The 24302-nt window shown below is 36.4% G+C and overlaps 1 protein-coding gene across 1 annotated transcript in view; it reads left to right on the top strand.

Annotated features, from left to right (window-relative positions):
• The first annotated feature begins 324 nt into the window (after nucleotides 1–324).
• The window catches only part of DOP1B (DOP1 leucine zipper like protein B), a 62381-nt gene continuing 38403 nt past the window's right edge, over nucleotides 325–24302 (top strand). Inside the window, exons 1-4 of the mRNA XM_059493517.1 lie at nucleotides 325–488; nucleotides 3942–4108; nucleotides 22947–23128; nucleotides 23262–23432. Of these exons, the coding sequence (XP_059349500.1) occupies nucleotides 3971–4108; nucleotides 22947–23128; nucleotides 23262–23432 (491 nt within the window). The 5' untranslated portion in view covers nucleotides 325–488; nucleotides 3942–3970. The remainder of the gene's footprint in view (nucleotides 489–3941; nucleotides 4109–22946; nucleotides 23129–23261; nucleotides 23433–24302) is intronic.

The following is a 24302-nucleotide window of genomic DNA, read 5'->3' as shown; positions in this document are numbered from 1 at the left end:
ATCTTCCTCCGGGGGGGGAAAAGCAGGTGACGCGCTGCGGGCTGTGGCACGACACGACAGAGGATGACACCGGGAGAAAGGTGACAGCGACAGCGCGTGACAACGACACAGGGTGACAAAGCCAGAGCCCTCGGCGTATCGGCACAGCTGGAGCCCTCCCGCACCGCGATGGCGCTCCCTGCGCGGCGCTCGGTGGTGCGGCCCCGCTGCGGGCCTGGCGGCGCGGGCGGGGGCGGCGGCGTTCCATAGGGCCGGGCTTCCATAGGGCGCATTTCCATAGGGCCGGGCTTCCATAGGCCGGGCTCCCATAGCGTCGGCTCTCCATAGGGCACATTTCCATAGGGCCGGGCTTCCATAGGGCGCATTTCCATAGGGCCGGCTCTCCATAGGGCGCGTTTCCATAGGGACTGCGGAGCCGCTCCCGCCGCGCCGCCGCCCGGTTCCCCTCTCGTCGCCGCCGGCCCCGGGAGGAGCGGGGCCCTGCGCAGGTAGGCGACGGTGGCGGGGAGGGGACGGGAAGGGACGGGAGGGGACCCGGCTGAGGGGGCAGCGCTGGCCAGGCCGGAGTGCCGGGATCGCGGAACGGGCGGGGCTGGAAGGGGATCGCCGTCCCCACCCGGCCGTGCCACGGCGCTCACCTGGAGCCGGTGACACGGGCGGGCTCGGAACGGCCCCAGCCAGGGACACCCGCGGCATTCCCGGGAACGGGCACGGGCCGAGAGCCCCGGGAGCCTCTGGCCAGCGCTGCCCGGGGTGCCCGGCGTGGGATTTGGGGCTCTGGGTGATCCTGATGGAGCTCCCCCAGCTCGGCACGTTCCATGGTTCTCCGCCGCCTCCATGGAAGGAGCTCTTCCTCAGGCTGGGGTGGGATTTCCTGGGTTAATTTCTGGCCGTCGCTCCTCGCCCTGACCGCTGAAAAGAGCCTGGCAGCATCAGTGGGGGAGGTGATAAATGATTATTTACATCGGAGTTTGCTGGGGAAGTTTGTGACCTGGGTTTGGGTTGTGCGCCTAAAGGTCACTAACCAAAAAGCAAGTGGGTTTTGTATGGGTTTTTAATTATTTTATGTTATTACTTACTTTCCTGCCTTTGTGTCCAAGCACAAACATGATCTATTTACCTTATTTCAATTCCTGGCTTTTATCCAACCTTGCTGACATCTGGCAGCTGAGGTGCAGGAATACCAACCCGCACTAAATCATCCCTGCTGTCCTGTGTGGAAATCAACCCTTCACCTGTCTTTTCACTGCAGAAATCCTGATTAAATAAATACCTTGAGAGCTGTTGTGTCCTGTCAGCAGAGCAGCTGCCTGATTGTGAGTGACCCACACAAATCTCCTCTCCATGGAAGTGGCAGCAGCCCTGACTTGGCAGAGAGCTGCTGGAAAAACTTCCCACTCCTGCTTTGTCCTCAGCCGTGGAAACAATCCGCGATTAAGATCCTTAGATGAGATGAGGCAAATAGAGTTCCATTTCTTGCCCAGTGTTTGTATCAAATTACTCCTAATTTTTGCTGACAGTATCTTGCAGCTTTTCCACTTTGTTGGGTTTTATGGGAGGATTGACTTTAATTTCTTTTTTTTTTTTTTTTTTGGAACAAGCAGAGCTGCATCCCAGATAAATGAAATGTTATTCCCTGATTTCACTCTCTCTGCTGTGAGCAGCACTGCAAACATCCTGATAAAGACAAAATTAAATCCTCTTTGTAGCCAAACAAACCAAGCCAATCTGGCCCCGATGACATCGTGTGTGATAATTTTATTTTTCCATGGAGGTGGGTCTGGCTTGGCTGGCACAGAGTGGTTTTATTGGCAATGCCTCAATCCTGCTCAGGGGAGTGCAAAAGTGCCTTAAACCTGCACTTAAAATCCTTTCTGGTTTTTAATTTCATCCAGCACTTTTCTGCTTTTGAGGGTTTCTTACCAAACCTTTTCTATTGATGGAGTTAAAGTTGTTTATTACAACAAATCTAATGCTCTAAAGGACATGGAGGATGGCTTGGGTTTGTTTTTGTGTCCTAACAGCAGGAGACTGAATGCAGATGTCCTTCAGAAATATAAAATATTTTATTGCAGAGCTGTGGTTTCATTTCTGTATCAGTGATGCAGCAGGGATTGACCTAAACCTAAACCTCAACCTAATCATATTTAAACTATTCTAGAAAAATATTTTGATGCTTTCTAACACAACTGGGGTCAGAGGCAGCAAAGGAGAGAAGGAAGGATTTTTGAAGTAGGGAAGGAAGATTTTTAAGTAGGGAAAATCCAACCATGCTTGGATTCCATTGTTCTAAACCAGGCATATTTTAATTTTTAACCTAAATACTTTGCAAAACACAGGAAAATCAGGTCTGAACAGCTGATCTTTAAATATAAAAATATTTTTAATTGTTTATTGAACTAGAGGTAGATTATAATGCATGGCTTGGCATTTTGGCACAACACCTTGGACTTGCCCTTGAGCATCTGCTGCTGCCAAGTGGAGCTGCAGAGCTCTGAGAGCTCCTTGTGCTGAGGGCTGAGAGCCCTTGAGCAGGGTTTGTCTGGGGAGTTGTGTTTGCCCAGGGAATATTCCCCATTCCAACCACAGGGGATGAGTTCTGAAGGCAATTCCCAGCTCCTTGGAGGGAAACTTTGGGATCCTCCCTTTTGTTACTGTGTGTGGAATGGGAAAACACCTTCCAGAAATAGGAAAAAGTGACTGAAAATCTTTTGGGAGAGGCAGTGGGAAGTCAAAATTAATTTGGGAATTATTTTTAAATTTTTGTTGAAATTTTGACCTGTTACTGACCTGTTTACTGTGCTCTGAGAGCTCCTTGAGCAGGATTCCCCATGGAAATTGTGTTTGCACAGGGAATATTCCCCATTCCATGTTCCAGGAATATTCCCCATTCCAGGCTCCCCATTCCAACCACAGGGGATGAGTTCTGAAGGCAATTCCCAAGTCCTTGGAGGGAGATTTTGGAATCCCCCCCTTTGTTATTGTGTGTGGAATGAGAAAACACCTTCCCAAAAGGAAAGAGGAAAAAGTGACTGAAAAAATTCCAGATTTTCTCTTGGAAAAGTCAGTGGGGAGTCAAAATTAATTTGAGAATTATTTTTAACTTTGTGTTGAAATTTTGACCTGGAGCTCCTTGTGCTGAGGGCTGAGAGCCCTTGAGCAGGATTCCCATGGAAATTGTGTTTGCACAGGGAATATTCCCCATTCCAGGCTCCAGGAATATTCCCCATTCCAGAGCTCAGGGGATGAGTTCTCAATTCTCAATTTACAACTTGAGAATTGGCAATTCCCAAGTCCTTGGAGGGAGATTTTGGAATCCCCCCTTTGTTATTGTGTGTGGAATGAGAAAACACCTTCCCAAAAGGAAATAGGAAAAAGTGACTGAAAAAATTCCAAATTTTCACTTGGAAAAGTCAGTGGGGAGTCAAAATAATTTGGGAATTATTTTTAACTTTGTGTTGAAATTTTGACCTGGAGCTCCTTGTGCTGAGGGCTGAGAGCCCTTGAGCAGGAATCCCCATGGAAATTGTGTTTGCACAGGGAATATTCCCCAATTCCATGTTCCAGGAATATTCCCCGTTCCAGGCTCCCCATTCCCGAGCACAAGGGATGAGTTCTAAATTCTCAATTTACAACTTGAGAATTGGCAATTCCCAACTCCTTGGAGGGAGATTTTGGAATCCTCCCCTTTGTTATCGTGTGTGGAATGAGAAAACACCTTCCCAAAAGGAAAGAGGAAAAAGTGACTGAAAATATTCCAGTTTTTCTCTTGAAAAAATCAGTGGGGAATCAAAATTATTTTGAGAATTATTTTCAACTTTGTATTGAAATTTTACCTTGTTTATTGTGCTGCCAGTGCTTGTCCATATTTATGATTTCAGCTGTGGCAGAGCTGAAATTTGGGTGATTTTTGTAACTCTTTGCCTGTCTGAGTTTTCCAGGAGGCTCCAGCTTGCTATGAGCAGCCAGGATGGATCCAGAAGAGCAGGATTTGCTTGGGGATTACAGATACAGGAATTATTCTTCAGCAATTGAGAAAGCTTTGAGGAACTTTGAATCATCCAGTGAATGGGCAGACCTGATCTCTTCCCTTGGCAAGCTCAACAAGGTACAGTGTGAGGGGAATTTTTATCATTTATTTGTGATATTTGTATTGCTATGAACTTTTCTGGCACTTCCAGCACTTGAAAAAACTAAAAATTCACTCAAGAAAAATAATGGAAGGAGCTAAGTCAGTATTTCTTCATATAAATGTGAGAAATTCTGGTGAATTGCTCACATTTATATAAAAATAAATGTGAGCAATTTATATTTAAAAAGTGAGCAAATCTGGTGAAAGAGCTTTCCTGCAAATGGTATTTGCTGTCTTCATGCTGCTAAGTTAATTTAATTTAATTAATTTAATTTTAATTAATTCAATTTTTGCATCAAAGAAACCCTCACTCTAGAGCAGCTAAAAAGCTTTTCTAGAAAAGAGTTAATGCCAAGTTTTAGAATATTTTCTGAGTCAAAGCTTTTATTTCAAGGTCACATTTCCCTTGGATTTGGGGAAATTTGGTGCTTTTTGTATGACCATGGAGAGACACAGAAATGTTGTTTTGGAACACATTTCCACATTTCTGCCTTCAGTTTTTCACCATGATTCTGGCTCTCATCAAGAGCCAGATGCCTTCAAAAAGCTTTTCTCCAAAGGGAAAATACGAAATAATTAATGAGAGGAAAGCTTTGATCTTTTGTTTGGACCCAGATGAGCACTGAGCACCCACCTGAGCTTTTACCCAGGGTCAGAACTGCCCAAATCTGTGGCAGCAGAGCAGAAACCAAGGAAAAGCTCTCAGCTGATCCAGGGCCCATCTGCTGGGGGGTTTTAGGGATTTCATCTTTTTAGGAGCTTAAAAATTCCTGCAGCAAATCCTCCCCAGTGCTCATCCCTGGGCGTTGTCTGAAAACCAGGAGGGATGTGGAGGAGAAGGGAAATAAGATGTCAGTGGCTCTGGGGGTTTCTGGAGGATTTATGGGGATTTTTGGAGGAGTTTTGAATGATCAGAGATGGGAGTTTTTGAGTTGGTTTGGATGATGAGGTTTATTTCTTTATTTTCTATATAGGTGAGCTTGGCTCACATTGTTCAGTGTGGTTTAGAAGGTCACAAGACCCTTAATTTTTAAGATTTTTAAGGAGTTATTGACTAATAAAACACTGTTAATGAGGATATTTATATTTTTGACTCAAATATTTAAATATTTTGTCTGATGGACTTGTGCTACAGTGTAAGCTGTAGCTAATTATTCTTTGCTAATTATGTTCTGACACAAACCTGCAGTGCTGCATTCTAATTTCTCTGTTTACCTTTGTAGTTACTTTTAATTTTTTCATATCTTAAACTTTAAAACTTCAAACTTTCTTTTACTTAGCTTAACTTTTCTCTGCTTGAAATATAAATTCACATTTTTGCTTCCAGCACCTCAGTTTGGGAGACTTTCCAAAGGTCTCAGATCAAATCCTGAGTTTAATTCTGAGCTTTGGCTTCCAGACCCAAAATTCTGAGTTTTTTATATTTGGGATTCCAACAATTCCCTGAACTCCTGGTGGTCTCTGACAGCCTCAAATAGAAATATTATTATAAATATTACTATAAACATTATTATAAATATTATTATAAATATTATTATAAATATTATTATAAATATTATTATAAATATTACTGTAAATATTATTGTTGATTTTTATCAGGGAGGAGGTGTTACTGCCAGGAAAACCTCAGTGCTGGAGGTGCATGAGCAGGAAGGAGATGAGTTTATAAAATAAAATTATTTTTACAATTTCCACGTGGTTTTATTAAAGATCCTGGGGGTCACTTGTGTGCAGGGATAACTGAGATTCATCCCCATGAAAATGCTGAGAAAGGCAAGGACAAAACACCAGAAATGAAGAAGTTCAGAAGTTCTTTTCCAGAGCAGTGAGAAATCAGCATTACACCACAATTTTGTCATATTTTCTGAGACTTTTTCTCCTGCAGGCACCGTTGAGACACAAACATTGTTTTATTTCCATAAAGCTCCGGGGTAAAAGCTCAGGATTACCTCCAGCTAATCCAGGGGCTGGGAAAAGCAAAATGCAGATGTGCTTCAGAAATGTAAAATATTTTATTGCAGAGCTGTGCTTTCCTTTCTGTATCAGTGATGCAGCAGGGATTGACCTAAACCTAAACCAAAAACATTTTTAAACTGTTCTGGAAGAATATTTTGGTGTTTTCCAACAGAACTGGGGTCAGAGGCAGCAAAGGAGAGAAGGAAGGATTTCTTAAGTAGGGAAAATCCAACCAAGCTTGGATTCCATTGTTCTAAACCAGGTAGATTTGAATTTTTAACCTAAATTCTTTGCAAATCACAGGGAAATCAGGTCTGAACAGCTGATCTTTAAATATAAATATTAAATATAATATTTTTAAACTGGTTTGTTGAAATAGAGGAAGATTATAATGTATGGCTTGGCATCCAACACCTTGGATTTGAATAGCAAGGATTGACCTAAACCTATACCCAAAACATTTTTAAACTGTTCTAGAAGAATATTTTGGTGTTTTCCAACAGAACTGGGGTCAGAGGTAGAAAAGGAGAGAGGAAAGGATTTTGTAAGTAGGGAAAATCCAACCCAGCTTGGATTCCATTGTTCTAAACCAGGTATATTTGAATTTTTAACCTAAATACTTTGCAAATCACAGGGAAATCAGGTCTGAACAGCTGACCTTTAAATATAGTTTTATATAAAAGTGGTTTGTTGAACTAGAGGGAAATTATAATGCATGGCTTGGCATTTTGGCACAACACCTTGGACTTGAGCAGCAGGGATTGACCTAAACCTAAGCATATTTAAACAATTCTAGAAGAATATAAGAATATTTTGATGTTTTCTAACAGAAATGGGGTCAGAGGTGGCAAAGGAAAGAATGAATGATCCCTTAAAATATCTTATCCCTTAAAAATGAGGTAAAAGATTGAGTTTGGTGAAGAGAAACAACTCTGCTGCCTCTCTGTTGTTCCTTCATGATCTTAAAATTTATTCCAACCTTAATGATTTTACTGAGGATAAACTGGAGTTTGATTTGGAGTTCCTCTGTTGCTTCTACAGCTCAAAATAATATTTTCTGGTGATGTGTAGAACCAGGAAAGCAACATCTGAATGCTCAGTTGGCAGATCTGCAGAGATTAATTTTATATATTATATATTATGTATTATGTATTATATATTATATATTAGATATTATATATCATATATTATATATTATACATTATATATTAGATATTAGATATTATATATCATATATTATATATTATACATTATGTATTACGTATTATATATTATGTATTACATATTATATATTATGTATTATATATTATATATTATATATTACATATTATATATTATGTATTGTATATTATATATTACATGTTATATATTATACATTATATATTATGTATGATATATGATATATTACATATTATATATTACATATTATGTATTATATATTATATATTACATATTATATATTATGTATTGTATATTGTATGTTATATATTACATGTTATATATTATACATTATATATTATGTATGATATATGATATATAACATATTATATATTATATTATATATTATATTATATTATATATATTATATTATATATTATATTATATATTATTTTTATTTTATATAATTATTTTATTTTATTTTATTTTATTTTATTTTATTTTATTTTATTTTATTTTATTTTATTTTATTTTATTTTATTTTATTTTATTTTATTTTATTTTATTTTATTTTATTTTATTTTATCCTTGAAGGCAGGTGAGCTTTATGTGACATGACATTTCATTTCACCTGGCATTGCTTTGAGGCAGGCAGAGGAATATTTGGTTTATTTTGGTTTATTTTTTGTTCTGTGACTCATCCCTTGCCCAAAGTAGGTCAGAGGAATGTTGTCCTAAGTCTGTTTGTTCCTTGTTGGTGTTATGGGGAGCCTGAGCAGTGGCTGCAGTTTCACCCCTTTTTTACCCCTTTTTTTGGGCTGATTTTGGGGTTTCTGAGGTCAGGAGAGATGAATTTCCCCTTCAGAGTTAAAACCTGCAGGTGTGAGCATGAGAGAATTGACAGAATTTGCTCAATTATTTCAAACCCCAAACTTAGAAGGGAAGGATTTTGGGGGTTATTTTGAATAATGTGAGTAATAGATCATGATGGGAAATGATAAACAGTGGAAAATAATATTTCTAATAAGAATGTAAATGGGCAAGTGCAAAAATAGAAATATTATAGAAATCTAAAGAATTAAAATATTATAATATAAATATTATTTATATATTTGTGGCTAATATTTATACAAATATTATATTCTACTATTACAATATGGATATTATATTATAATAATAATACAAATGGGCAGATGTAAATATAGAAATATTATATAAATTGGAAGAATCAAAATATATAAATATTATATTTTACTATTTATAAAATTAACATTTATATTTAACATTTATATAAAGATATTATACTATTAGACTATAAATATTATATTCTAATAAGAATATAAATGGGCAGATGCAAATATAAAGATATTATATCAATATAAAGAATTAAAATATTACTATATCAATATTATTTAGATAATATTTATTAAAATATTATTTATAGCTAATATTTACATAAATATTATATTCTACTATTAGAATATAAATATTATATTCTAATAAGAATATAAATGTGCAGATGTAAACATATAAATATTATATAAATATAAAGAATTACAATAATACAATATACATATTATTCCTATAATATGCATTTAAATAATATTTATAGCTAATATTTATATAAATATTCTATATTAGAATATAAATATAATTTAACAGACATATAAATGGGCAGATGCAAATATAAAATATTATATAAACATAAAGAATTAAAATATTATAAATATGTTCTAATATTTATAGAATTAATATTTATATCTAACATTTATATGAATATTATATTCTACTATTAGAATATAGATACTATATTCCAGTAAGAATATAAACGGGCAGATGTGAATATAGAAACGTTATATAGATATGAATGATTAAAATATGAAATATAAATATTCTGTTTTAATATATATAATTAATGTTTATATGTGCCATTTATATAAATATTATATTCTACTATTAAAATAAAAATATTCTAAATGAATATAAATGTGCAGATGCAAATATATAGATATTATATAAATATAAATAATTAAAATAATATAAATATTCTAATGTTTATACAATGTTTATAGCAAATATCTAAACAAATATTATATTCTACTATTAGAATATAAATATTATATTCTAATAAGAATATAAATGGGCAGGTGGATGAAACAGGCGGTAAATATGGATGTCAGTGTTTTAAAGATGTTTCAGCTTCATTTTTTAGTAAGAAATAATTTCAGACTTTGCTAAAAAAGCTGCTGGGGTGGAGGGTTATTTAAATTTTAAAATTAAGTTAAAACTTTTAAACTTAAAAATAACTGCTGATTCAGTACAGGTGGGTTTGTCAATGCAATAGCTGCTTTTAACATTATTTTTATATCCAAATATTATTATTTTTATATCCAAAATGCCTGGCACTGTATTCAGAGTATAAACAAATAGTAAATCTATATAAAATGTTCAGGGCTGGGGAATTTCAGGCAGTTGGAGGATAAAAATGTGTGAGTTTGGATAAAAACCCAAATGCTCAGTTTGGGGATGTGTGCTCCAGAAATATCAACTGTGGGTGGGGGCAGCAAGTGGGGAAATGGCTCCGTTGGCAACGTGAAGAACTAAAATTAGATATACTGGAATATAGTAGATATATTGGATATAATATTAGATATATAATATTAGATATATAATATAATACATAATATATATAACATATAATATATAGCATAATATATACTATATACTATATATACTATATACTATATACTATATACTATATACCATATACTATATAATATATAATGTGTAATGTATAATAGATAATATATAATACATTATATATTATATAGTATATATTATATATATTATTTATAATATATTATACATTATATATATTAGAATATATATTATATAATAGATAATATATATTATGTTAGTATTGTATATTGTATATTATATATTATATATAACATTACATATTTTCTATATTATATATTACATATTATTAGATATCTTGGATATAATATTAGATACAATATAGAAAATAACTATATATAATAATATATAATATATAATATATAAATATATAATATATAATATATAATATATAATATATAATATATTGGAGTAAAAAATACTGGATTTTGGTTCTGTAAGGATATATATATATATATTATATTATTATATATAGTAATAATATTATTACTATATATAATAATATATTATATTTAATATAATTAATACTATATTATATATTATTATATATAGTATATATATAGTATATATAATATATAATATATTAATATATAATATATAATATATAATATATTGGAGTAAAAAATACTGGATTTTGGTTCTGTGAGGAAACAAGGAAAGGGGTGGTTTTTGAAAATCCCTGAAATTTGGGGCGCTGAGGATTCCCAGGGAATTCCCAGAGCAGCTGGGGCTGCCCCTGGATCCCTGGCAGTGCCCAAGGCCAGCTGGGGACAGTGGGAGGTGTCCCTGCCATGGCAAAGGCTGATCTGTAATAAATAAATAAATAAATTAGCAAATAAAGAAATAATTTTAACCTAAAAATAAACTTATAAATAAGTGAAATATAAAAATAGAATAAATAAAATAAAAAAATAAATTAAATGTATAAATGAAAAATATTTAAAATAAATAAAATAAAAATACAAAAATTTAAAATAAATAAATAAATTTTAAAAATTATTTTAATGTCCCTTCCAAGCCAATCCATTCAGGCATTTCAGTATTATTTGGTCTAAAACTGTGCTTCCAAACTGCTTTGTATCTTTGGATAAAAATTTCTAAATTTATGATATATATATATATAATTTAAATTTTAATATATATAAATTATTTAACATTAATTATAAATTATTTTTAGATATTCATTATATAAATTTCACATTTTTCAAACTTTTTATCCTTGCATTAAAATTTCTATATTTGATATAAATTTTTATATATATATATAAAAATTATTTAAACTTTCTAAATGTAAATTATTTAATATTCAATTATAAGTTATTTTTTAATTTATTATATAAATTTCAAACTTTCAAACAGCTTTTTATGCTTGGATTAAAACAATATACTTATATAAATGTATTACATATTATAAATATATATATTAGAAATGTTTAAAATTTAATAAACAAATTACTTAATATTAAACTACAATTTATTTTTATTTATTATATAAATGAAAAACTTTCAAAGTGCTTTTTATCCTTGGATAAAAATTTTATATTTATTACATAGATTTTTATATATTATAAATAAATTTTTATCCAGTTCCTACTTTCCTTACAACCAAATTTAAAATTCATTCTCCTATTTTAAAATTAATTCTATTTATGGTATTTCTATAGAAGGTGGAGTTATGTTTGGAATTTTGGAATTTTTGGATGTTTGGAATTTTTTTTAACTTGGAAAATGAATCAGTGGAAAAAAGGATCACAGTTCCTTCTTCTCCCCCTCTCCTCACAGCCACTGTTGTTTAAACAAGAATTATTTATTATATTATTATATTAATTACTATATTTTAGCAAGAATTATGAATTCTATTATCAGGTATTTCCTATTTGAAGATAATCTTAGAAATTGATGCTGCCTTTTCCTGGAACTCTAGTGATGGAAATAAAAATATTGCCTTGATTTGATGGAGTTTTTATCATTATTTTTAACAGATTTCTAGTGCAGAAGGAAGTAAACCAGGAACTGAAGAAATGCAAATGTTCCTCTCTGCTTGTGGTTTAATTTTAGGGCACAGGTGCAAAAAATAGCAAGTTTTCCTTTTGTAGATAATTCTGTATTTTTGTAGCCCAATTTCAGAGAAATTCTGAGCATCTTTGGGTGTTAATGTTGGAGAAAAAGGTGTGGGATGGGATCTGGAGTTTATTCACCTCTGCCAGCCAAAGCTGTAATCCCAGCATTCCTGGGTCCTGATGCTTTGTTCTTTTCTGTCTTGTGGAAGCTCAGGATATTTAAAAATCCAACTTCTCCTGTCAGGTGGAGGAGTTTAATTATAATTGAAAATCTCTCTATTATCACCTCACTCTTATCTCAGTGAACATTTGAGATCCCTCTGCCAATGAATGTTTTTAAAACCTCTTAAAATCCTGTGAGCTGCAGTTCTGGGCAGGCTGGGAAGAACCCAGCCAAAGTTAAAATTCCAGCATTCCTGAGACCTAATTCTTAATTCTTTTTCCTCTTGTGGAAGCTCAGGATATTTAAAAATCCAATTTCTCAACTTTGCCTAATCCAACTTTTCCACTTTGCCTGTCAGCTGGAGGAGCTTAATTATCATTTAAAACTCTCTCTATTATCACCTCACTCTTATCTCAGTGAACATTTGAGATCCCTCTGCCAATGAATTCCTTTCAAACCTCTTAAAATCCTGTGAGCTGCAGTTCTGGGCAGGCTGGGAAGAACCCAGCCAAAGTTAAAATTCCACCATTCCTGGGTCCTGCTTTTTCCTTTTTCCTCTTGTGGAAGCTCAGGATACTTAAAAATCCAACTGCTCAACTTTGCCTGTCAGCTGGAGGAGATTAATTATAATTTAAAACTCTGTCCGTCATCACCTCACTCTTATCTCAGTGAACATCTGAGATCCCTCTGCCAATGAATGTCTTTAAAACCTTCTAAAATCCTGGGAGCTGCAGTTCTGGGCAGGCTGGGAAGAACCCAGCCAAAGTTAAAATTCCACCATTCTTGATTCTTTGTTCTTTTTCCTCTTGTGGAAGCTCAGGATATTTAAAAATCCAATTTCTCAACCTTGCTAATCCAACTTTTCCACTTTGCCTGTCAGCTGGAGGAGCTTAATTATCATTTAAAACTCTGTCTGTTATCACCTCACTCTTATCTCAGTGAACATTTGAGATCCCTCTGCCAATGAATTCCTTTCAAAACTTTTAAAATCATTGGAGCTGCAATTCTGGGCAGGCTGGGAAGAACCTGAACCTTCCAGCAAAGCAGCAGGGAGGGTTCTTGGGACAACCACAGCCTTTAAAAATGTTGGAATGGGGTTTCAAATCCCTGAACCTGCTGGAGATAGGTGTAGTGGGGTTTGGGTATAAAACCTTCTGTGATTTTCTCAGAATCTGCAAATGAGGTCAATTCCTTCAGCAGCCACATCAACTCAGGTGTTTTCATTTCTGTGTTACATAAAGAGAACCTGAAAGGCCAGGAACTGGCAACAGGAGGAAAACTCTCCTAAAACCAGGCCCACTAAAGAAAAGCTGCTCTTTGGTTTGCTCTTCCCTTCGAGGCAGCAAATCCAGCATCCCATTCCTGCCCATGCCATTCCTGCCCATGCCATTCCTGCCCATGCCATTCCCGCCCATGCCATTCCTGCCCATGCCATGGCACACTCCAAATAAAGGGAATGTGTGGGAGCACAGAGCCCTCAGCAGAAATAGGAGCCTCCTCAAGCCAGGTCCCATCAGCTCTTAGAGGTCTATTTCACACCCAAGGTAGCTCAGCTACCTTTGGAGGCATAAAATCACCAGGATGGCTTCTGTGGCAGTGTTGGAAGCAGAAAAGTTTTAATAAAAGGCAAAATAACAAAACTCTTTGCAGAGAAAAACCCATCCAGGTGCAAGAGGCCCTCCTGCCCCTGGTAAGACGCCTCACAAAAGCCATTGGTTTCTTTGTTCTCTTCTTTTTCTAGCAAATTGCTCAGGTGGGACTGTTTGGTTCCTGTCCTTAAGTTTGAGGTGAAGTCCCCCAGGCCTATGAGATGCCTTTTTCACCTAATCAAAATGAGAAACTTCTGGGCTTATTTCCTTTTTAAGGGGACAAAAATTAGTTTTGTCACTCCCTCAACAACGAGCACATTCCTACCCTCAGCCTGTGGTGTTGTCCTGCTCAGGCCACAAAATCCTTTTCCTTTTCCATTTCCCTTTCTTTTCACAACATCCAAGGGATTATTTTGGGAGGAGATGACCCCTGCTGCAAGAAAGATGGAGAGACACCATTTCCAGGGGCTGGAGGGACACTCTGTTGGGTTTTAGTTTGAAGTTTTTGCTGCTGCTGTGGTTTTAGGTGTAGCAGCGCCACACCACACTCCCCATGGCAGAATGGGTTTTTGTTTAGATAAATATTTAGATAAATGAAGGTTTATTCCAGCAATCCCAAGGGAAATCAGGGACAAAACACAAACCATGGGGTGTGCACAAGGTTAAGAATGGGGTGGCACAAAGGGCACTACCCTACAGCGAAGATGGGGTGGCCACCAGGGATACCACAAACAATGAGGGAACAGGGAAAAGAGAAACCAGGAGAATTTGGGACATTTGGGGACAGGAACTGGGGGGGAGGATGGTGTTGAGAGGCTCCATGGGGAACTCTTCTCTCTCAGCCCAGGTGGAGACTGTGGTTTATTCTTCCAAGGCAAAGTCCTGGGGGTTTCTCTGAGGGTTCCAAAGGATTCCACAACTCCCCTGTTTTTTCTTACTATGAAGACTTCAATGAGGGAACAGGGAAAGGAGAAACCAGGAGAATTTGGGACATTTGGGGACAGGAACTGGGGAGGATGATGGTGTTGTGAGGCTCCATGGGGAACTCTTCTCTTTCAGCCCAGGTGGAGACTCTGTGGTTTGTCCTGAAGGTTCCAAAGGATTCCACAACTCCCCAGTTTTTTCTTCCTATGAAGCCTTCCCCAATGGACCTCTGCAGACACTTTAACTAAACAGGGAAACATGAGCAAAACAATAAAAACAATGATTACAACCAAAAAAAATTCCTTTAACAAAAGGTGAAACCCATCCTGTAAACCCCCATTGTCCAAAAATTCATTGATCCAATTTGAATTCTCAACTTTTATTCTTCTACTTGCTCCCTCAAGTAGAGGGAGCAAGTAGAAGTTCCTCTACTTGATCCCAGCTTGTGATGCTTGTGGGGATGATTCTGAATGTGAGGAAAGGTTGAGGCAGCACATTCCTTCAAAGTCTTGGCAGCCATGTGTGGGAAATGGATTTGTAGGGAATTTTTCAAGTTTGACAGGAGGCTCACACAGTTTGTGCATCTGTGTGCAAACCCTGAGACAAGAAATGCTGACTGAGAAATGCCCTGGAACGGGACAGACATTGCTGAGAGAGAAATGGAGCTGGAAACAAGTTTCAAAGGATGGTTTTGTAAAAAAGACTGGACAGTTTGGGGAAATAGAACTGTGAAAGGTGAATTGTGGGACCCATGAGGGGAAATTTTAGATGTTTGGTTTTAAGGCATTTACAGCAAGGTGTGGCTAAAGCTGATAGGCCAAGAAACACTTCTAGTGCATTGTAATTAGGAAATAATTAGCTTCTGATTGTGAATTATAACATCTGTATTGTCTCACCCTTCTCATGAGACAGAAAATGGAATAAAGGTTTTTAACACCCTCTCAGTTGCCCCATCTGTGGGTCAGGAAAGGGGCATTGCCCAACACCAATGCCATGGGCAAGCAATAAAAAGTTACAGCAATAAAAAATCTGTGGCTCCTCAGTTTTGCAATGTTGTGTGCCTGGCAGTCCCAGTGTCACCAAGCAGGGCCCTGGGTCAGAGCAGGTGACATTTGCCAGTGCCACCAAGCAGGGCCCTCAGTCAGAGCAGGTGACATTTGCCAGTGTCACCAGGCAGGTCTCTGGGTCAGAGCAGGTGACATTTGCCAGTGTCACCAAGCAGGTCTCTGGGTCAGAGCAGGTGACATTTGCCAGTGTCACCAAGCAGGGCCCTCAGTCAGAGCAGGTGACATTTGCCAGTGTCACCAAGTAGGTCTCTGGGTCACAGCAGGTGACATTTGCCAGTGTCACCAAGCAGGTCCCTGGGTCAGAGCAGGTGACATTTGCCAGTGCCACCAAGCAGGGCCCTCAGTCAGAGCAGGTGACATTTGTCAGTGTCACCAAGCAGGGCCCTGGGTCAGAGCAGGTGACATTTGCCAGTGTCACCAAGCAGGCCCCTCGGTCAGAGCAGGTGACATTTGCCAGTGTCACCAGGCAGGCCCCTCAGTCAGAGCAGGTGACATTTGCCAGTGTCACCAGGCAGGCCCCTCAGTCAGAGCAGGTGACATTTGCCAGTGTCACCAAGCAGGGCCCTGGGTCAGAGCAGGTGACATTTGCCCTCGTGCTAAGCCAACATTCCAAGTGACACAGCTCGCCCAGACCCTCAGCTCTGCCAGCCAAGGTAAAATAGTGAGACCACAACTCTCTCTTCTTTGTTCTAATTTTGAAAGTATTCCTGTGCCCCCATGATTAGTTAATTAATTAATTAATTAAGACAACTGGTTTTTTTTTCCTCTTGTGGAGAAGTCTCCATAACATTAACAAGAAAAACTTCCCTTCCTTAATAAACTAAATAAAGACTATTTTAAAAGTGGTAAACTAACTGAAAATTTTAAATTTTGTTTCTTTATGTTAGCAGTGAAAAAAAGAAAGATTGCAGGCGAAAAAGAAGTGTTCTAAAAGGTTTATTTTAATTCTTACTACTTTTTTATTCCTTTAGCTACTATTAATAAAATTTTCTTTATACCCGTTTAAAGTTTTAAACCTACTTTACCTTTCTCCTAATCCTATCTTCCTACCTCACAACAAAAAATAAGAACTAATTGTTAATTACTATAAGAACTAATTGCTAATTATATAATAAGAATAATGGCTAATTAACCAACACCAAAACACACCACACTCTTTAATACCTTAAACCAAAAAATCTTAAAATTAAAGAAATCTTAAATTAACAAACCAAAACCACTATGCAAAATTATTTCCACCCAGTTTCAAACTAAAACCACCACATTGGCTGTCACAATTTCCCTCAGATTCAGTGTATGATCTCTTTTGGTGTGCCAGTTATCAGGGATAAGTGGAAATTTTTAATAGGATGGGATTGGGAAGGAATTCCTGGCTGGGAGGGTGCCCAGAGAATCTGGGGATCCCTGGAAGTGCCCAAGGGGATTTGGGATGGGATTTCGAGCACCCTGGGATAGGGGAAGGTTCCCTTCCAAATAATTCCCTGATTCTAAATATTCAGTTTGTCATTAAATATCGTTATCCCTGATGTTTGGAGAAGGGAGTTCTTATTTCCTTCAAATCCTTAGGAAATGTTGGAGCCAAAGCTGAGGTGCCATTATTGCTGATGCTCTGTGGAATAAGCAGTGAATATTTCCATTTTCTGCCTGGTTGATATTTCAGTATTGGAATATTAAGATGGTATTTGTTCAGTCTGAACACTGAGAGGGCAAAATATTTACTGTTAGAATCCAGAATAAAAAAAAACTTTCAGAATTTTGAGCCTGTAAACCAAAACTTAGAATTAAACACAAGATTTAATCTGAAACCTTGGAAAAGGCTTCCAAACTTAGGTGCTAAAAGTGAAAATGTAAATTTATAATTTAGAACAAAAACATGTTAAACTAAGTAAAAAAAAGTTTAGAGTTTTAAAGTTTAAAATGTAGAAAAAATAACTACAAAAGTAGATACAGAATTTGAAATACAATACTATGAGTTGATGTGTTATAGATAACTAAGAAAACTTATACTGTAGCATAAGTCCATAAAGCAAAATATTTCAAAATTAGGTCAAAAACATAAATATCCTTGTTAACAGTGTTTTAACTCCTAAAAAGTCTTATAACTAAAAGTCTAAACCATAAACTAACTAAACCTTCTAAACCATACTATAACAATCTTAAACCAAACTCACTCTTCCTACCTATGTAAAAAATAAAAAAACCCAAACACATCATCAAAAACAATTTTAAAATCCCATCTTAAATTCCTTCCAAAACTCCCCACAAATAAATGATCACAATTTACCACTGGCCTGCTTTTTTGTAATTATCTCCTTTTCTATCTCTAAATATGCAGAGAGGGTGTGGGCAAATAGAAGCCAAGCAATATAAATAGAAAGTTTCAAAGTCCAGCTTTCCAGAAATCTTCACAGTTAAGGAAGGAATCCTTAACTCTTAAGGATTTCAATGTTGAAATAATATTCTTCATGTGCCACATGAGTAAAAGCCCCAAATATAAATATAAATATACAAATATAAAAGGTATCAAAAAAGTAACTCCAGAAATATGTGAAGTAATGGTTTATTGTTGGATTCTGGTTTTTATCATCCATTAAATGCAGCTGTGCTGTGGGGAGAGGAGGAGGGGATGGAGTGGCTCTGAGTGACATCTGTGTGTCTGCCAGGATTTTCTGTTTGCTGTTGTTGTAAATTCCCGACCTTTTTTTCTTTTTGGGTAAATTTCCTGCCAGCTGCTCTCTCCAAAAGGGTTTTATCTCCTCCCCTTCCTGCTGAGGAGTGCTCAGGGTAAAGTCACCTGCTGTAGGTTCATGCCAGGAATGGTTATTCCACTTCCTGCTGCTTTTCCAAGCAAAACAGAACCACCTCAAGTTGAAAAGGATTCCATAGGATAAAACCATGGGATTCCATAGGATAAAACCATGATTTCATTTGGGAAGAGACAAGAATTTGCCTGATCCTGAAAATATCCCAGATGTCCACAGGCTCTGGAACATCAGTGCTGGTTTTCAGCTTCCTTTTTCTGCCTCTGTCGAGGTCAGGGTTGAAGGAACTTCAGACCACAGGTCATATTCAGGCTCAAATGTTTATTTCTTATTTATGTTACAGTCTCACAGCAGTGAGTTCTGCAATATGTCCTTAGCAAGGCGCAAAATGGCTCACTATCTTTCTCTCCAAGGCCTTTTAAAGATAAACTGTCCAATTAAGAAATGACACCTCAATTATTTTTACTTTTAATTCAATACCCAACCACCGTGCCCGCAATGGGGACTTTTTTATCCAATGACACAAAACCACCCAAACCCACGGAGAAGGAGGGGAAGGAGGAGGAGAAGGAGAAGGAGAAGGAGAAGGAGAAGGAGAAGGAGAAGGAGAAGGAGAAGGAGAAGGAGAAGGAGAAGGAGAAGGAGAAGGAGAAGGAGGAGGAGGAGGAGGAGGAGGAGGAGGAGGAGGAGGAGGAGGAGGAGGAGGAGGAGAAGGAGAAGGAGAAGGAGGAGGAGGAGGAGAAGGAGAAGGAGGAGGAGGAGGAGGAGGAGGAGGAGGAGGAGGAGGAGAAGGAGAAGGAGAAGGAGAAGGAGAAGGAGAAGGAGAAGGAGAAGGAGGAGAAGGAGAAGAAGGAGAAGGAGCAGCCTCCACCCTAAAACCTCCATCTTGCTTTCTGTCTATCCCTGTATTCTAAACCCTTGAACTCTGAGTTTCCCACCCTGTGATATCACACACTTCTGTTCAAACTCCACACTCACAATCCCAGCTCTGTCATTCCATTCTGGAAGCTTCTCCAGGCCCTCAGGTCAGGGCAGTGTTCTCCGGGGGTCAGTGCCTGGCAGCACAGAAAGTCTGGAATTCTCAGCACCCAGAACTCCAACAGATCTGTTTGTGTTTGCCCGTTGAGCAAAGCCTGCCGTGCCCTTGACTTCCAAATTTTCTTTTTGATTGTCTGTGACTTGAAGAGAAAACTGATTTATTTCTCTGCTGAAACGCTCTGGTGGCTCAAGGAAAGGAATTCCCTTTCCCAATAAGGGCTTTTTCCTAAAACCTCTCCCAGCATCAAAACTTATTTAAATATTTCCTGTCCTAAACATCTTTTACTTGCATATGAATGCAGTGAGTTATCCAGCCCGGTGAATGCAGCCACAGAGAATTCCAGAGCAGAGGCTTTTATCCCATTTCATCATCTCTGCTTTGGTTGGAAAGTTCGTTATTTTTTGTTTCAGATATTGTTTACTAGAAAAATTTATTGGAAAAAAATTATTAAAGAATTATTTATTGGCAAAATTTATTCCCTGTGAGGGAGGGGAGGCCCTGGCCCAGGTTTCCCAGGGAAGCTGTGAGCTCCTCATCCCTGGAAGTGCCCAAGGCCAGGTTGGCCAGGGCTGGGAGCAGCCTGGGAACGTGGAAGGTGCTGGAACAAGATGATCTTTGAGGTCCCTTCCAACCCGTTCCACGATTCCATCCATGAATGGAGAACTTAGGAGGAAAGAGAAATCTTAAATTCTTTCTTTATTCCCTAAAAGCTGAGGTGCTCTTGTCACTTCCCTTTTCCCATGGAGAGGGAATCATGTGGGATGATGGGACACCCTGTCCCAATCCTGGTTCTTTCCCTCCTCTAAGCAGACTCGCACCAGGCATTTCCAATTTTCCCATGGCTGATCCCAAATAAAAACTCAGCTTCAGAGTTCTGCTGTAACAAAATGCAATTAGGAGTTCAAACTCTTCCCAATATTCTCCTCAAGCTTTAATAAACAGCCATTAGATATTTTATATTCCACATTATAACTATTTGTTCTCCTTTCTCCTCACCTTTAATAAACAACTATTAGATATTTTATATTTCACTTTATAACTCTTCTCCTTTCTCCTCAAGCTTTAATAAACAGCCATTTGATATTTTATATTGCATATTATAACTATTTGTTCTCCTTTCTCCTCAAGCTTCAATAAACAGCCATTAGATATTTTATATTTCATTTTTTCAATTTTTTTTTTCACTTTTTTCCCCACTCTTTCTTCTCCTCTCCTTTCTCCTAAACCTTTAATAAACAGCCATTAGACATTTTATATTTCTCATTACAACTCTTCTCCTCTCCTTTCTCCTCAGCTTTTAATAAACAGCCATTAGATATTTTATATTTCTCATTATAACTCTTTCTTCTCTTCTCTTCTCCTTTCTCCTCAAGCTTTAATAAACAGCCATTAGATATTTTATATTTCACTTTATAACTCTTTCTTCTCCTCTCCTTTTTTCTCAACACTTAATAAACAGCTATTAGATATTTTATATTTCACTTTTTCACTCTATTTTCCACTTTTTTTTTTACTCTTTTCTTTTCCTCTCCTTTCTCCTCAACAGTTAATAAACAGCCATTTGATATTTTATATTTCACTTTATAACTTCTCCTCTCCTTTCTCCTCAGCCTTTAATAAACAGCCATTAGATATTTTATATTTAATTTACAATTATTTCTTCTTCTCTCATTTCTCCTCAACCTTTAATAAAAAGCTATTAGATATTTTATATTTCACATTATAACTATTTCTTCTCCTCAAGCTTTATTAAATAGCCATTAGATATTTTATATTTCATTTTTTCAAAATTTTTTCACTTTTTTTTCACTCTTTCTTCTCCTCTCCTTTCTCCTCAACCTTTAATAAACAGCTCCTAGACATTTTATATTTCACTTTATAACTCTTTCTTCTCCTCTCCCTTCTCTTTAACCTTTAATAAACAGCCATTAGATATTTTATATTTCACTTTATAACCCTTCTCTTCTCTTTTCTCCCCAAGCTGTAATAAACAGCCATTTGATATTTTATATTTTACTTTATAACTCTTCTCTTCCCCTTTCTCTTCAACATTTAATAAAAAGCTATTAGATAGTTTATATTTCACATTATAACTTTCTTTTCCTCAGCCTTTAATAAACAACCATTAGATATTTTATATTCCACATTATAACTATTTGTTCTCCTTTCTCCTCAACCTATAATAAACAGCCATTTGATATTTTATTTTTTCTTTATAACTCTTTCTTCTCCTCTCTCAAGCTTTAATAAACATCCATTAGATATTTTATATTTCACCTTTTCACTTTTTTTCGCTTTTTTTTCACTCTTTCTTCTCCTTTCTCCTCAACCTTTAATAAAAAGCTATTAGATATTTTATATTTCACAATATAACTATTTCTTCTCCTCAAGCTTTAATAAACAACCATTAGATATTTTATATTTCACTTTCTAACTTTTTCTTCTCCTTTCTCCTCAGGCTTTAATAAACAGCCATTTGATATTTTATATTTCACTTTTTCACTCTTTTTTCCACTTTTTTTCACTCTTTCTTCTCCTTTCTCCTCAACATTTAATAAAAAGCTATTAGATATTTTATATTTCACAATATAACTATTTCTTCTCCTCAGGCTTTAATAAACAGCCATTTGATATTTTATATTTCACTTTTTCACTCTTTTTCCCACTTTTTTTCACTCTTTCTTCTCCTTTCTCCTCAGCTTTTAATACACAGCCATTAGATATTTTATATTTCTCATTATAACTCTTTCTTCTCTTCTCCTTTCTCCTCAAGCTTTAATAAACAGCCATTAGGTATTTTATATTTCACTTTTTCACTCAATTTTTCACTTTGTTTTTACTCTTTCTTTTCCTCTCCTTTCTCCTCAACCTTTAATAAACAGCTACTAGGCATTTTATATTTCACTTTATAACTCTTTCTTCTCCTCTCCTTTTTTCTCAACATTTAATAAACAACCATTTGATATTTTATATTTCTCATTATAACTCTTTGTTCTCCTTTCTCCTCAAGCTTTAATAAACAGCCATTTGATATTTTATTTTTTACTTTATAACTCTTTCTTCTCCTCTCTCAAGTTGTAATAAACATCCATTAGATATTTTATATTTCACTTTTTCACTTTTTTTTTAACTTTTTTTCCCACTTTTTCTTCTCCTCTCCTTTCTCCTCAGCCTTTAATAAACAGCCATTAGACATTTTATATTTCACTTTATAACTATTTCTTCTCCTCAGGCTTTAATAAACAGCCATTTGATATTTTATATTTCACTTTTTCACTCTTTTTTCCCTTTTTTTTTTTTCACTTTTTCCTCTCCTATCTCCTCAACATTTAATAAACAGCCATTGGATATTTTCTATTTCACTTTATAACTCTTTCTCCTCCTCTCCTCTCTCCCCAGGCTCTGCAGAGTAACCTGAAGTATTCTCTGCTGCCCAGAAGATTGATCATCAGTAAAAGATTGTCCCAGTGCTTGCACCCAGCCCTGCCCAGTGGGGTGCACTTAAAGGCTTTAGAAACCTATGAAATAATCTTTAAAATCATTGGCACAAAATGGCTTGCCAAGGATTTATTCCTGTACAGGTAATTTGAATTTTTTTTTCCTACGGCACAAAAGGGCTCACTGAGAATCCTTTTTGTACATGTCATTTTAATTTATTTTTTTTAAGGTATAACCACCAATTAACTCTCATTTTGTCTTTTTTTTTAATTAAAGCTCTGGTCTGTTCCCTCTGCTGGCAAATGCAGCCATGTCAGTGAGACCTGTTCTCCTGGGCTTGTATGAGAAATATTTTCTCCCTCTCCAAAAATCCCTCCTGCCTGGTCTCCAGGCCTTTGTCATTGGGCTGCTGCCTGGCCTGGAAGAAGGATCAGAAATTTATGACAGGTAATATTAATTATTCCATATTCATTGAAGCAATATCCACTGTTTGATTTTCTAGGGAGTTCTCAAAAAAATTCTATCAGATTTCTATACACAAAAGAGCTTCTAAAAGGGGATGAAGGGTGGGACCTGGAAAAATGCTGAAATAAAAAATCCCTTTCCTCTCTGTTTTCATCCCAGGAGGAGGAGAAAAGAGGAAAAGGAGGGTTAAAAATAGAAATGCTCAGAAAAAAATAAAAAAATTCTTAAAGCTCCTCTGACTCCTAAATAATTCACCTGTCTCCCAAACCACTGCTCTGGAGATAAATTCTGTTTGAATTCTGTAACATGAGGGAGCAGCTGAATTCTGTCCAATATTTCTGTATAATCTGGCAAAAATATGGAGCAGGGAATTAATGGGAATTAAAAATTAAATTCCAAGATCTGACCTCTGGTTTTACACCTTTCCCCCCATTTTTCATGGCATTATTTTCCTCTTTGAACAAACAGGATCTGACATGTATTTCATAAATCTTGGAATATATTTATGTTAAAATTAATTTAATGGGGTTTTTTTGTGAAATACCAATTTACATGAGGGACTTTTGTTTACTCATTGCAATGATTCTGTGCAAGAATATCTTGTCAGAAGCTGTGTTAGGTTAATTTTCAATTCTTTTTCATGAGAGGTTCTCCGCTGAGTGTTTTCAGAACATTCAATATTGAGAACTAAAATTAATCCATCTCCTGCTGTTCCTGAAAGAGAACAAAGTGCTGAGGTTGTGCTTCAGCCCAGACACCATTTCCAGCTCCAAATTTCCCTGACTTTGTGCACTCACACAGAAAATGGCAGAGGAAAACTGCTTTGAGGGATTTTTTATAAAGAAATGGGAA

This window comes from Ammospiza nelsoni, chromosome 2, assembly GCF_027579445.1.
Source record: "Ammospiza nelsoni isolate bAmmNel1 chromosome 2, bAmmNel1.pri, whole genome shotgun sequence".
Taxonomy (NCBI): domain Eukaryota; kingdom Metazoa; phylum Chordata; class Aves; order Passeriformes; family Passerellidae; genus Ammospiza; species Ammospiza nelsoni.
Note: the sequence above shows the minus strand (reverse complement) of the source record. Positions and strands in the feature narration are given on the sequence as shown.